Source organism: Mugil cephalus, chromosome 2, assembly GCF_022458985.1.
Source record: "Mugil cephalus isolate CIBA_MC_2020 chromosome 2, CIBA_Mcephalus_1.1, whole genome shotgun sequence".
Lineage (NCBI taxonomy): Eukaryota > Metazoa > Chordata > Actinopteri > Mugiliformes > Mugilidae > Mugil > Mugil cephalus.
In genome coordinates, this window is record NC_061771.1 from 11,304,752 (window position 1) to 11,320,316 (window position 15,565).

Consider the following 15,565-nt stretch of genomic DNA (forward strand, 5'->3'; position numbering starts at 1 on the left):
TAAAGCAGACACAAGTTTTATCAGTTCTGTGTTTTGCGTGGATTCATGTCTCAGTTCTCCATGTGTGACTCACCAGCCACCTGCATAGTCTGGCCTCTGTGGCGTTTACAGGTTTCATGTGTATCACATTCAGGAAGTCGTTTTTATGCTCACATTTCAAGTAATCGCTCACCCATTAAATGAGAATTAAGCTATAAAATGAAGCTGCTAGTTTTTTTTTTATCTTTATGCTGCATCAGTTTCTATTTTTATTGCTCCAAAACCAAAGAGCTGCCAAACAGTATTTCATAGTTTTTCACTGGACAATGATATTTCAACTTCTTATTCTTATTTAAAGCATAGACTGTACAGTTTATATTCAAAGTAACATTTTTTAAATACACATTATAATTATTCTTCCAAAAAGTAATTCAAACTGAACGACGACTCATACTTTCTCGTTCAGTCTTGTAAAATGTGCTGTTGGTTGTCACCATTATGTTTTATGTTGAGCTTTGTTTACGTCCCTCGCCGATGACGTAGGCAGAGGGGTCAAAGGTTAAGTCAGTAGCCGGAGCATGACAGCAACACAAACATCCATGTGTCTCTCTTCCTGGTTAGACAACGACACACAAAGAATGTCAGCCGTGGCTGGTCGTGTATAAAAGCTGCATCAGGGTTTTTGTGTAGTACCAGATAACCAGGACACCACCGGAGGAGGAAGCGTTTCCAGGTAAGAGGCTAGCTCACTGCTAACACGCCGTTTGTTTTAGCTCGCTACCTGTCAAACCAGTCCATGTCAGAGCAGTGACAGCTAGCATCTAAAACTGCAATCCGTTTTAAGCGGGGGGTTGTTCAGAAAACCGTGGTTCCGTGGTATGTTTACAGACCATAAGCGCGAGCATCACACCAGTTACCGTCACGTTGTTTTGGTTTACTCAGCTGTAAGTAGCAGGCTAAAAATGCTAAGAAGTTACGCTAGCTGACTGACACTGTTTGATTCTGCTTTAACGAACCAGGTCAAGAAAAGAGGAAACGAGCTGAACGTAAGATAATAAATAATAAACAAATAAATAAGATACATTTTCGTTGGGATTGCAGGATCGTTTTTGACCAACATTGCGTATATTAAGTTAATCTATCTGCTGCTGGCATACCGCAAACCTGAATCATTCTGAATAGACCTTAGAGATGGTTAAACCTCAGACATGTAACCTTAGATCTGCCATGTTTTGCCAAAACAACCACTCGGTGGAGGCTATGCTAAACCAGCCCCGGGTTACAAGACGTTTGTTATTAAACACAACCAGCTGTTGCTGAGTTAATTGATGGGCTTGTTGTTGTAGTCCTTGTTATTGTTTCAAAATGTGTCTTAATATGGTCTCAACCCGAATAAGACTACGTGAAGACTACTTAATAACAAAAGTTTAGTGTCTTTCCTTTAGATTTGATCTATTAAAATGTTAAATAGTAGCAGTGTTTTCAATGGATAGATTGAAAGTTTATATCCAGTATAAGCATTTGACCTGATGATGTCTCTCTTGTTAAATCCCTGAGCATATGGGGTAAACATCAGGTGACTTGCTAAGTTTCCATGAGGGCTTGATGAGTTTCTGTGAGGGCCAGAAACATGGAGCACAGAAACCATTGGTGCATATACACATAGTACTGTATCAACATTAACACTTCCATTTTTGAAAGCATCTTTTTTTACATCTGCCGAAAACTTTCGCACAGTGCTGTGTTTGTGTGTATGTGTGTGTGTATATATGTGTGTGTATATATGTGTATATTGCACACATGTGCATATGTGCATATATCCAAAAAGTGTTAAAAAAGGCAAATGGAGTTTAGAAGGTGTTTCACCAGTCATCCACAGAGCTCCATCAGTTCTAAGGGACTGGTGCAAAGCAGAGGTTTAAATAGGACCATCTGTGGGTGTAGCCCATTGGGAACTTGCTTGACTTGTTTCTTTTAAGCATCAGAAACTTGCATGACTAATGCCCATTAACAGCTAGATACTTACCTGTTTGTCTCTGACCTCTTTTCCTGAAACATCCTCTCAAAAGAAAGTCTAGCTGCCTTTCTTAGACACTTTTTGGACATAAGGTGATTTGGATTTGGACTGAGAAGACCACTGGACTAGATGACTGGACTATGAGAAATTCACATTTCCAGCAGCTTGACAAGAATGGATATGTATATATCTTAATGTATCTATATATTTTAATGTGATAGAAAGTCAGCTTATTACTATTATCTTAAACTTTATATTGTTGTATCATACACATTTTTTTTTTTTTTTTGAAAAATTGATCACAGGTTTATTGTTTACTTGTTGTTCTTAGTCCGTTTTGTGGAAAAATGTCTTGACAGACTGTTGACCACACAGTCTCTGTTTCAGGATGGCAGGAGTGTTCGATATTGACATCGAGAATGAGGACATCAGCGACACAGAGGTCCGTACTGATAAGCCAACAGTTGATCACTCAGTGTTTTCTTTATTATTCTCCCGGTTTAGACCTCATAACGCTTCCCTGTGAGACCGGAACTCATGTCTTTTATGTTGTTTTTTCTGTGTTGTTCTTATGCTGTTTTGTGTCTGTAGGACGATGTGTGCGACTTCACTGTGACAGAACCAGAGAAGTAAGTTTAAAAATGATTATTAACAAAAGAACAAAAATGAAAACTGTGCCCATACTTCTACTGTTGCGTTCTTTTTGCTCACAGTGTTCAGACCGAGGAGGTGGAGCTGACCAGTGAAAGCGTGAACAGAGATAGTGAGAAAGTTGGACCTGACTGCTTTGAGCTGCTGACTGTGCTTGGGAAAGGAGCCTATGGCAAGGTGTGTTGTTGTGGTTGTACAATCCTTTCAATCCTTTCTTGTAGATGTTTTTAATGTTTACGCAAGGTGGATGCAGGAGAAAGAATTAAAGGTATGGAGACAGACCTGTCAGTCTTCTTTTGCTTCCCTAACTTTTTTTTACATTTACTCTTTTGCCCAGGTTTTCCAGGTCAGGAAGGTTCAAGGAGCCCAAACGGGGAAAATATTTGCCATGAAGGTCCTGAAAAAGGTGCGCACTTGTTCTATTTCGCCTTCTTTTTTAATATTTCCCCCAGATTTGCCTCCCTCAAAATTTGAGTGTGACCATTACCACTGCGTCTCTTGCAGGCCAAGATAGTCTGTAACGCTAAAGACACTGCACACACGCGAGCAGAGCGTGAGATCCTGGAGACGGTGAGGCACCCGTTCATTGTGGACCTACTCTACGCCTTCCAGACCGGAGGAAAACTCTACCTCATCCTGGAGTGTCTGAGTGGTAAGCTGTGGGACTGATGGAGGGAGGGAGGAAGAACACAGTCAGCTGTATCTGCTTCTCCCATTGGTTGTCAAAGTTGTGATTTCATTAACATTCGTGGTCTCCGGTTGACGTATCGCTGCTCGTCTCTTGTTCTGTGGACAAACCTCGTTTGAAGACAAAATAAGGAATGAATGAGGAGAATAATGTCTAACTCCTCTGTCACCAGGAGGAGAACTGTTCATGCAGCTGGAGAAGGAAGGAATATTCATGGAGGACACTGCCTGGTAAGGATCTGTTCTCCTCGGGTTGAGTGTGATGATGAAATTGGATCGGTAACGTTTAATTTACATCGTGGCTCTGAGTGAACACTGTGTGTGCGTAGTTTCTATCTAGGAGAGATCACGTTGGCCCTGGGTCACCTCCACTCTAATGGGATCATTTATCGGGACCTGAAGCCTGAAAACATCATGCTCAGTCACCGAGGTAACGCACCACATGTTTGTCTAGTGCTGCCTTCAAATACGGTTGAGTTACTGTGTGAAATAGTCAGTCAGGTGTGATTGGCTGCTGAGCTAATAGCTCGTGGTGGAGCGGTTAGAGAAACATGTCAAATGAGAGCAGTGGAGTTAAATTTGTTGACAACGAAATGGCCCCGATTTGTTGCAACTACATACATTTTTAACTTCCGTGTCCATTGAAGCACGCCACATAACAGATTCCAAAGGTGGTGTTGGCCAGACATGTGGCAACGTATACACGGTGTACACAGCACTGTGTGAACACATGGATGGATTAGATACGGAGGCCTCATCTCACCTTTTAACAGTTAAATACACAAATATTTCCACAGCTTGATGACCTAGAATGAATAAACTCAACCAGCTGATCAGCATGATTCAGTTTGTTCCTCTTTCTAGTTCCCTGGCCTCTCAGCTCATAGTAGCTTGTCCTGTTTCCCGTTTTGGGTGATGAATAGCAACTACTGCAACCTGCTGGTGTGAAGAGTTATTTCCTCACAGGTGCAGAGTGTATGTACCAGCTGGTCATTGGTTATTGTTGCTGTGTTCAAGTGCTGTCACAGCTGTTAGTTCTTGGGTGTTGGCTTGATGTTTCCAGGCCTTTATTGGGACCTGTGATTATCCTGCTCCTGTGCAATAAAAAAAGAAGCTAAAACAAGGATTTGAAATGGGAATATAGGAACAGGAACAGTGAAATCTACATTTATGTAATTAGAATTTAGCTCTTAAAAGCCATTCGCTTTGGGATTTTTCTATCTTTGTGCACAAGTGATTTGTCTGGATTGGTTCCTGTTCCTGTTTCTTTGCTTGTTATTTTCTTATTTTATGTCCTGCGTGCACTCTCCTTAAACGGTCAGCTGCTGCAAACTTGTGGTAAATGATTATCTTATGTTGTCTTATGTTATGTGTCACTTGTCTCTTCTCAGGACACATCAAGCTGACTGACTTTGGCCTCTGTAAGGAGTCCATTCACGATGGAACCGTCACACACACCTTCTGCGGCACCATCGAATACATGTGGGTAACGCGCATACACTCTGGAAAGGCCAAATTACTCTCTATAACATTTATTTGTGTTGGCATGTCACGTCATGCTGCCTTTTCCTCTGCTATGTTATAACCTCTGACTGATGGTAACACGAATGCAGAGTTCTCTAATTTGTTTAGACGTTTGTCGATTAAACCGATAAAGGTTTTTGCGCCTTCTAGAATCTTCTAAAATTTTGCATAAAACTAATACTCAAAATATTTTACAAATGAAAAATAAATAATATACTTGTGCATATATTGAAAATCAATCTTTTCCAAATATGTGTGAGTGGTAGAAGTGAGTGAACCCTCATTTTCAGTGTCTGCTGCAAAAAACAGATGGACTCTGATCCTGACTTAACATTAACACACAACCTAGAGGTGCTTTTGCAGTTCACTGATATATAATATTGGCTCATTTTCCTGGCTCATGTACAAATACACATAGTATGTTATTTCTGTTTCATTTGTTTGTGTGGGTTCTCTTTGTCCACTTTCGAATCATTTTTATGCAGAAATGCAGGAACTTGTTAAGGGCTCAAAAACCTTCAATTGAAACTGTATTTTTGCTCCTTTCACATCTTCACTGTCCTCTGTCCCAGGGCTCCGGAGATTCTGACCAGGTCGGGACATAACAGAGCGGTTGACTGGTGGAGCCTCGGGGCCCTGATGTACGACATGATGACTGGATCGGTAAGCTGACACTGAGAGAGACTAACTATGAGGAAACCGTGTCAGGAGACGGTCACTATGAGCTGTAGATGTTTCCACTTATTTTCTGATATGTTTGGGGTATATTTAGAGTTGAGACTGTTTTTATTTGTCCTATAGTGTCTCACCACTCACACTCACATCACACCTACAGACAATTTAGAATGACCAGTGAACCTAACTAGCATGTGTATGCGAGAGGAAACACAGCAGCAGACACAGGGAGAACATGGAAACTTACATAGTCACATTCCAGCTGGCCAGAGGTTTACAACCCACAAACTTCATGCTGTGATGCTAACGACTGCTAAAGGTTGATTCACCCATTTATAATGTAACACCGATGGAAATCTATCTGGTTGTAATTACAGGAAATTAGTTAGTCCTTGTTAAACCTCAGAGTGTGTTCAAGAAACTAAATCACATCCTTTTTTTGTACGTTTAAGGTTCCTTCTTACACATTAAGAAGGAACCTTAAACGTACAAAAACGATCAGACCCACTCAATGTTTGCTTTTTTTTGTCCCACCAGCCTCCGTTCACAGCTGAAAACAGGAAGAAGACCATCGATAAGATCTTGAAATGTAAACTCAATCTTCCCCCATATCTGACGATTGACGCCAGAGACCTGATTAAGAAGGTCTGTGACAACACGCCGAATGAAATGAAATCACACATGATACATGTGCACTTTTATTTATTTATTATTTTAAACTTTTATTTCACTATAGCAGGAAAATTGTGTTTTCTCTCCCACATACAGCAGTCGCACATTACTGGACACATGCAGAGTGTTTCTATTATGTATGAGGGTGGCGGGGGGTTGGAGTAAATCCCAGCTGTCACTGGGCGAGAGGCGGAGTACAGCCTGGAGAGGTCACTGTAGTCTTCTACAGGGCTACTCAGAAAGACAAACAACATTTCACGCTCGCATACACATCTAAGGCCGGTGTAGAATCACCAGTTCGCCTAACAAGCATGTGTTTGGACTGTGGGAGGAAGCAGAAGAACCCGAATAATAGTCACAACACAACAACAAACAGAAAAAAGCACTACAAGGAGCGCAACAACAACAGAAATATCCCCCTAAAAATGATGAACCTGCAGGGATGAGCTTGTTGTTCAGAAAAAGGCTTATGAAGTCAGCAAAGAGACACAAGGCACTGCAACACATGAAAACACACGCAAATAGACAAAATACAAGCAAAGTCAGAAAACGTCCTCATCAGTTTGACTCACAACACCGGTTAGTGGCGACAACTCTGGCAAATACAGGACCATGCTGCTACTAGAGCAAATGGCAGCTGAAATATTTCTAAGGGACCTCCACAAAGTGAACACAACATTTACTGTTGCTGAGTATTTGCATCGCATGTGTTGTCTTAATTTGTTTATATCTCCTTAACTTGTGTTACGTTGAGCTCTCTAGTCCAGGTTCATGCTGTCGACTAAAATAAATGAGTTCTGGACCAGTAAATTAAACAAAAAAGTGTCTCCCATTTGTAATACGTTTGTAAATAGGCCATATTAAGTTATTCGGGTTGTTTTTAAATCGCGTAAACACTAAATTGAAACGTCATAAATAACACACCAAAAATGTTTGGTTTGGGCGTTTGTGTTTAGGTGTAAGTTTTCAGCCCAACATACGAATCCATCGCGCCGCTAATGGGGCTGTTGAGATATTTCTCCTGTCAAGTCATTTCCATCAAACAACCGCAGAGAAACGAGCAGATTCACTTATTAGTCATCATCACCAGAAACATAAACAAACTCACGTGTTTTGTCATTTCGTAAAAAACCTGAAGGAAATTGTTATTCAATATCAACTACTCCGTCCCAGATGAATGTATTATATTTATTGGTTGTAAATTATTATATTTGGAGACAAAAACAACGACACAACAGCCATCTGTTTTTGTGCTGACACGCTCGTCTCTCGTGTCTTTCCAGCTGTTGAAGAAGAATCCAGCTCAGAGGCTGGGCTCTGGTAAAGCAGACTGTGCTGACATCCAGGTAACTGTTCAGTTCACACACACACTCTCTCCCATCATGTTTATCTGTACCTGCAGTAAACAGGCTGGTGAGTGTTAACTGGAATGTACACCATTTACAATGTGCAGTATGAATAGTTACAGTTACTACATTTACATGGACGCAGGATAAAAGTGGCTCATGTTGACACCATCATGTTTTGGGACGCGTATCTTAGATCATCTTAGGACTAATTTCTGGTTTCTGCCAATTCTTTTCAGAAACATCCCTTCTTCAAGCACATCAACTGGGACGACCTGCTGCTCAAGAGAGTGGAGCCGCCCTATAAACCACAGCTGGTATCACTGTCATTTTGTGCCCTAGTAGTTTTTTATTCTAGTTTATTAGCAAACTCACCTTTTTTTCCTTGTCCTTGTCTTACGTCTTCACATATAAAACGTTGTTTTTTCTTTCTGCAGCATTCAGACGAGGATGTGAGCCAGTTTGACACCAGGTTCACCCGACAGACGCCGGTGGACAGTCCAGACGACACCAGGCTCAGTCACAGCGCTGAGCTCGCCTTCGCTGTGAGACTCTTATCTCTTAAAGTTTATCTTAAGACTTCCCAAACTGCACTTTACTGGATATAAAACCTTAGTTTTGTGTTCAGCAGCATGATAAGAGTTAAAGTCTGTCCACCTGTGAGTGACCGCTGGGATCTTTTCCCTTCAGGGTTTCACCTACGTGGCTCCATCGGTCCTGGAGAGTCTAAAAGAAGGCTTCTCGTTCGAGCCCCGGACGCGTCCTGTGCGCCGACACAACAGCAGCCCACGCACACCCATCAGGTAACACAAACCACAGCGTTACACACACACACAGGAAAACCAGTGTCACACTCACAGTCTGGTTTTTCACAGGTCAGTTTAAAAATAGCTCCTTTTAGTCTCTTTATTAAAGATGGCATCTCATGCACATTTATTCTGGGTCTCTCCTGGCCTCTGGACGGATGTTCCAGGGCCTCATCATGACGTGGACAAAGATGTATTTTAAACTTTGAAACAAGGCGTTCAGCACAAACTGGGCGCAGGTTTACGAATGTTTGAAACATTTTTTGGAGCGTGTACGACATCAGAACAGACATGAACTATATTTAATGAAGAAGAAAAAACAGGAAGAGCAGCATGGTATGTGGGGGAAAAACAAAACTCCCACTTGCTCTGGGGGTTTCAGGCTGGGTTTTATTAAGATAAAAAATACATAATATCTAAAAACCGACAACAGCAGACAACAGAAACTCAACATAAAGTCTACATGTCATAAGGCATAAAAACTATTCAAATATGTAAAAACAAACAAGTTACCAGGCACACTTTTAGCAGCTCTCAGCTACTGTGAACCTCTCAGGTCTGTTGAGATGTCAACGGCGTTCCTGAAGGTAAAAATCCTCCAAATAAAATAACTGAGAGACACTCACAATAGATTGATGGGCCAGAAAATCATCAGCTCTGAAATAAGCCTCTGTTAAAACTCTTTTTTTTTTTAAATTTTCCATCCATAAGGCAGCAACATAACTTAATTAATTATCTAATTTATAGAGTATTAGTTGCCTAAAATATTTTTTTTAACACAAAGCAGCAGATGTTGTTTTATGTATTAACATTTCCAGCAGGATGCAGCCTGACACACACACACACACACACACACACACACACACACACACACACACACACACACACACACACACACACACACACACACACACACAAAAAATGGTTTAGGAACAACTCAAAAAACATGAGAAACAGCATAAGATGTTGACCTGTCCTCTAAATTCGCTAGATCCCAAACTGATCAAGTATCTGTGAGACGATCAGCAGAGACCCCTCCCCTCAACCCACAGAACCCACTAACAACATCCTGTTGACAGACACCACAGGACATCCTCAGAAGTCCCATGTCCAAAAATACGGATAATAAAAACACTGCTCCATGTGGGTCCAAGCCTTTTATCAGCATGGTGAATTTCCTTGGGGTAAACATTGTCGAACAGTTTGAGCCGCTTTCATTAACATTCATGGTCTCTTGTGGACACATCACTGCTGGTCTCTTCCTCAGGGGACGTTTCTTTAGGGCGAGGGAGTGTCTATTAAAGGATGATAAATGAAGCATGTTTATTTCTCTTTACGTCCATCATATATTTCTGTCTCCTTTTTTTATTCTCAGTCCTCTGACGTTTTCCCCTGCTGGACCGTTCAAGTCCAGCATGGACGGAGAGCCAGACCTTTTCTCTCCCACCTCCCCCCCGCCGGCGGCCCCCGCGTCCATGGCGCTGGAGAACGGAGGCGCCAGTCAGCCGATCAAGACCCCGGCCAGGAATAAAAAGCAGAAGGGACATCGGAGATGAAGAGACAATCTCCTAACCTCAGTCAGGTTGTCGTGTTCTATAGTGTACACTCGGTGTTGAGGTGCAGAGGCTTTAAAGTGTTGTGTTTTTGACGGCATCATGCTTTTTGAAGTGGCTTAATGAAAAGCCAAAACCATCAGTGGGAAGCTGCCAGTGTTTCCTGTTCATCTCCACATTCATGCCTTTACACAGATTTCACTGGATCAACAGCAACTGCTCAGGAGCCTGTTTGATCCCTTCATAAAGCTTTAATTTACAGCTCCATAGTGTGAGCCATATAAAATAACTCCCTCAGATAATCATAGTAGACAGACTCTCCTCCACCAACCTCCCTAAAAGGATCCGTCGGGGTCACGTGAGTGATTGACTGACTGGAAAGATTGTTCCATCTTGTATGAACACGGTGGTATAATTAAAGCCAAGGATATAGTTTTGGGGGTTTAATTAGTTCATCATCATCGCAAAGAAATCTGTTATCACCGGCTGACGTTTTAATTAGAGAACTGATGAAGTCCTGATTCAGTCCCATTAAGGTGGAAGCGAGGAGCTGACCCTCAGGCGGCAGCTTGTCAGGTACGACAGAATCTACTGGATGAAATGCTGCCGTGCACTTGACGACGACGCTCCTCGACAACGTAGTTTTTACGCGAAAATTCGTATGAAGCGAGGGACGTTCATCACAGGCTGTGTTTCCATGGACGATGATATTCCAACGAAACTGAATAAAACTAAAAAAAAAAAAACTTGTCTTCAATCAGAACAGACTAATCAGTTCAGGAGGAAAATGTGACCTCCTAATAACCATATAAACGAGTGTTTGAAGAGACGAGCGAAGCCAGAATCCATGTTGGAAATGTGGAGGCATCTTGGTTCATCTTCTTCTACTGAATCAAAGCCATTCCTTCATCTCTTCTCCCCCTCCTCCTTCTTACTCCCTTTCCCCCCCCGCTTAGCTTATCTCCACCTCCGTAAATTCCCAGCAAATCTGATGCTCTTCATGTTATCAGTAAAGTTCACAGTGATTCATGTTTTACGGTGCGTAAGCACACAGATCATTTTACGTAGCCTACATGGTCAGAATGATTGATCAGGTTTGTCGTCCATGGAAACACAGCCAGCGTTTCTTATTTCCCTGAATGTCTACTGCCTAAGCTGTTTACATGAACTCTCCTCGTACTGTACAGCGGGTTCAATCACACTGTAGAGGAGTGCACTTGTTAATTAATATTCATTAATTCGGGGAGGTTCTAATATTCCTTCGCAGAGGAAAGCGTGCGCTCGCCTAAGCCCATACAATCAGTCCGACGCATGGTCAAAGCAGACAGTTAAAAAGCGGTGCTACAAATTTATTTTTTGTAACCAAACAAAAGCTATTTTTACACATGACACATAGGTCAACTAGTTTTAATAAAAACTATTTCTAGTTGGCAATAATTCAGTACTTGGATGACGTCACTGGAAGGTTATTATGTATTTATAGATTGAGAAAATTCAAATCCAGACACTATCTGTACAATAGTAAAAGAGCGGCGGAATAAGTTCAAGATGTTACATATTGACACAGGATGACAGACGGTGGTGGGTACAAGTATTGTGGCCCTCATAATTTTCTACTTTTTTGCATAAAAATGACAAAAAAACGTATTTTGACACAAGTCCTGCCAGTCAGACTAAGAGAACCCAATCAAACATATGAAACGGGAATATGAAGCTTTTTGTGTTTGTTTCTTCAAGAAAATGAATCATGTGTTCATGTCTTCGAAGGGTTAATGTAATTGGACCTCTGGATGTACAAGTTCATGTCAAGGCCAAAGTTAACGTGTATCTGTTCAGACGTGTTTCCAGTCGATGAAACGAAACTCAGGAGTCTCTCAGCACCCTGTTTTGTCTGAATAAACCAGGGCTCTGTCACAGACTGATCTTCACAAAACATGTTTGCAGATCATGACAAAGGAGCTTTTTGAAGGCCACAGAAAAAGAGTTGATGCAACAACAACAACAACAACAACTGCCTGCTCCAGTTAAAGGAGGAGACAGATTTGTATCAGTCCAAGGCTTCAGTGTTTGTATGTAGAATAGAGAATGTATTTCTCCCTGTTTAAAGTATCCTGTGCATTGTACAGAGATCGAATCAGTGTTACCTCAGTAAATAATTAATAATCAAATCATGTGAATAAGTGACAATATAATATCTAATCAGTCCATGAAATCAGCCAACGAATGCTTGGCTGGATACAACCACTAATCAGTACAGACATGTATGGTTCCTGTAGGATGAACCCTAATGTATTTACTGTTATTCCATCAGATGCTTGGTCAAAACTTTGCTCAGACATTCATGACTTTAGTGTGGAATTATTTCTTCTCTGGTGCCATAGCGAGGTTCGCACTTTAGCTTTAGCTGTGAAATATCTCATCAACGTGAGCTGATGGATAGATCCTCAATACATCATGTTCTCCTCAGGAACCCTTCAACCTCCGATGACTCCTGGTGTTGGTCCAGGTTTCGATTTTACTTAAGTTTTCCATCATCTTCAGCTACTCTTCTCTAAACATCTGGAAATCATTCCAGGCTAAACATTACCATCATGATGTTAGCGTTTCTCCTCTAGCATGGCTGGGAATCGGATTGTTTCACCGTTCTCATGGGTTTCTATTTGTTCATATGACCGAACTCCTTTGGGCTCCAAAGATTTGCGCTGCTGTTGTGTTATTATTATTATTTTGTTTAGGAAGAAAATTGCTGTTTCTTGTTTGTTTGTTTTGCTCAAAAGACACATAAAGTCTTCCTCCGTACCTCCACCAACTTTCCTTCATTAGCACTGAACACACACAGTCTACGTACACTGTTACCCTGAAGAACTGTTTAAACTGCACAGACACATTACCAAGCTGTCTTTATTTCATGAAATACTCTGTTGTACAGCACAAAGGTTTCATTGATGTTGTTTTGATTTATTTACATAATTAATAGCAATTATTGCGTGATTATGCAGCGCTATGAAAAGGATTTTTCATCTCTGTTTCTTCTTATTTTGACTGAGTGGATTTACTGCTTGTTTTTGTGATCTTTTTTTTTTTTTTCCTTCTAACTGATGAATGTGTTGAGAATAAAAATGATATTAATTCTTGCAGTGCATGCAATCCCCTGGTTCCTGTTTTATGGAGAGTTTGAGCTTCATTACGAGGCGCCAGTGGTCTTCATGTCATCCAGATCAGTTTCTTATTATGCTAAAAAAAAAAAAAATGCTATCTAAGATATTTAGCTTTTAATGGGTTCAGGCTAAAGTTAATGAGGTCTTCATCAGAATTTGATCTCATCCAGCTTTTAAAGTTGACTGTCATCACAGATGGTAGAAGGTGACGAACGTGACAGATGAAATGCAGTGCAACACCTCCGACTCGGTTGTGTTTTGACAGGGGTCTGTGATTATGTCGAGGAAAAGAAAACCTGGCATGTGAGGCAGCCAGTGGAAGCGCAGCAATCAGCAGACGCGCTTACACAAGTCAGTGTCAGGTTGGTAATTTAAATGAAAGTAATTAAATCAGCACGCTATCAGGAAGCATCATTAACCAAAAAAAAAAAAAAAGTTATTGATTAAAAAACACAGGAAAGGGGTCATTATCTAGGATGGGTGCCTCTTTAAGTATTCAAACTTTTTCTTCAGCTTGTTTCACTGACACAAAACCACAGGCCAATGCAGCTCTGATGAACTCATTTTTAAATTGAATTTCATTGACTTTAATATAAATAACTGCATCAGCTTTTTGATTTGTCAAGTTATTGCGCCAATGGCTTGTTGCTGCATACAAAGAAGAACTTCAAGAGCACAGACAAACTAATAGATATAAAACGACATTAACAGACTGGGTCAGTGAGTGACTTTAAAATATTTGCATGGGTTAAAAAAAACAGTAGACTGTTTCTGCTGCTATTGTGAATTTTCCGGTTAGGTTGGAATGAATTTGTTTATGTATAAGATGATTATTATTTTTTTCTGTGCAGTAAGCACTGAGAGCATTTCCAGTCCACGTTTTTCTCTTGCTCATTAGAGGGGGCTCTTGTACAACTGTGCACCTTATTTACAAGTTACATAAGGTTTAAAACCTTTTTTTCTCTTTTTCTTTTTCTTTTTCCCCCAGTGTGTGTGTGTGTTTGTGTTGTAAGTGGTTCAATATGTTGAGGAGCCTCTGTAGAGCAGAGTTGATTGGTTTCTCATTGTTTTAATCAATAATTACTTCTGATATAGTGCATAGATACTCTTTTGCTGTCTGACCATTCCCTGATGAAGTTTGAATTTACAATGTGGGATTCCACAGCTATTGGAAAGACTTTTTGTTACAGTAAATGCCTATAATGATCCTGCAACTAGATATAAGGAGGTAATTCTTTTATTATTTACTTCTGCCTACCTTCAGCTACCTAAAGTTTCTTTTCTTGACACAGCTGAATTATCCTGGAAATATAGTTTAACAACTTATTTAAAAAAAAAAAAAAAAAAAAAAAAAGCCCTGTTAGAGCAGCATTTTATTCATCATTAACATGGGAAAACAGCAACAACAACCCCAGATTTTCTTTTCAGCCCTGTAGTTGGGCTACAAAAAAAAAGTCATAGCTCTGCTGTGCTGTCTATTCCTTTAGCCCCCAGTACTAATAACTTCATGAGCTTCTTTGTCAGCAAAATTGTAGGTAGACAATAAAAAAAAGAAAAAGAAAAGAAAAGTGTGAGGCATCCTTCTGACAGCTGTCATAGACGTAAGAGCAGTGGTATTAAAACCATCTGTAGGACATAATCCACTGTGCTGCTTGAAGGCATTGGCAGCCCTCAGTATTTTCCACAGTTCTACATAAAAATGACTCACAGGTACCGAAAGTAGACAAAGAGAACCAATGAAGCTTGTGAAACAAAAATATTATATTTGCATATTTGCTTATTCAGGAAAATTATCACATATCTGTGATGTGGAAAAGTACGAGCACCATTAGGGTTACAATCTAATTTTAAGGTGAAATTACAGTCCATCCGGACCATTTAGAAAACCGCAAAACCATCTGTAAAGAGTTTGGAATCCAAAGTCAGACTGTGAACAAACTGAGATTTAAGACGGTTAACCAACAAGAATCACCTCGAAAGCACGGTGCACAGTAGTTGTGTGCAGGAAGCACAAAGCTACTGCTCTCCCCAGTAAAAATTTGTGTCTGTTTGCACTTTGCTAAACATCATGTGGTCAGGCCAGAAAACTTTGAGAGGACAGATGAAACCAAAGTAGAATTGTTTGGTCTAAATGGGAGGTGTCATGTTTGGGGACAAAACAAAACTGCATTCCAGCATCTGAACCTCTTCCCATCTGTGATACACGGGGGTGGTGATGTCCTTATTTGGACTTTATTTTGCTGCATCTGGGTCATGATGGCTTTCCATCACTAATGGACCAATGAATTCTCAATTAATAGTGAATTCTGAAGTAAAATATCCGGACATCTGTCCATGAGCTGAATCTTAAGAAATAAGAGGTCAGAGGGAGCGGAAGAGAAGATGGAGCCAAGTCTTTAAGGGCCTTGTATATAAGAAGGATTCTGAATTTTATTCTCGAGGCAATGAAGGGAAGCTTAAACAGGAGCAGTGTGATCTCTCTTGCCAATTCCTGTGA

General features: G+C 40.6%; 1 protein-coding gene across 2 annotated transcripts; it reads left to right on the plus strand.

Moving 5' to 3' along the window:
- Positions 1 to 530: 530 nt before the first annotated feature.
- On the plus strand, positions 531 to 13,050 carry LOC125004237 (ribosomal protein S6 kinase beta-2-like). 2 transcript variants are annotated; one of them, XM_047578704.1, is made up of 17 exons: positions 531 to 712; positions 2,049 to 2,178; positions 2,384 to 2,438; positions 2,588 to 2,625; positions 2,710 to 2,824; positions 2,985 to 3,053; positions 3,152 to 3,299; positions 3,508 to 3,565; positions 3,664 to 3,764; positions 4,726 to 4,816; positions 5,431 to 5,521; positions 6,071 to 6,178; positions 7,489 to 7,551; positions 7,791 to 7,868; positions 7,989 to 8,096; positions 8,242 to 8,354; positions 9,733 to 13,050. In XM_047578704.1, exons 2-17 carry the CDS (start codon positions 2,171 to 2,173, stop codon positions 9,911 to 9,913), a joined length of 1,425 nt encoding a protein of 474 aa, XP_047434660.1. In that variant the 5' UTR covers positions 531 to 712; positions 2,049 to 2,170; the 3' UTR covers positions 9,914 to 13,050. The 2 variants fall into 2 exon arrangements, with proteins under 2 accessions (XP_047434660.1, XP_047434661.1); XM_047578705.1 differs by lacking the exon at positions 2,049 to 2,178.
- Positions 13,051 to 15,565: the final 2,515 nt, after the last annotated feature.

Bases quoted from the DNA above. Each gene is read 5' to 3' on its own strand.
- LOC125004237 (XM_047578704.1), top strand. The intron at 3,054-3,151 runs GTGCGCACTTGT...CGTCTCTTGCAG, and splicing joins CCATGAAGGTCCTGAAAAAG to GCCAAGATAGTCTGTAACGC. The intron at 6,179-7,488 runs GTCTGTGACAAC...GTGTCTTTCCAG, and splicing joins CCAGAGACCTGATTAAGAAG to CTGTTGAAGAAGAATCCAGC.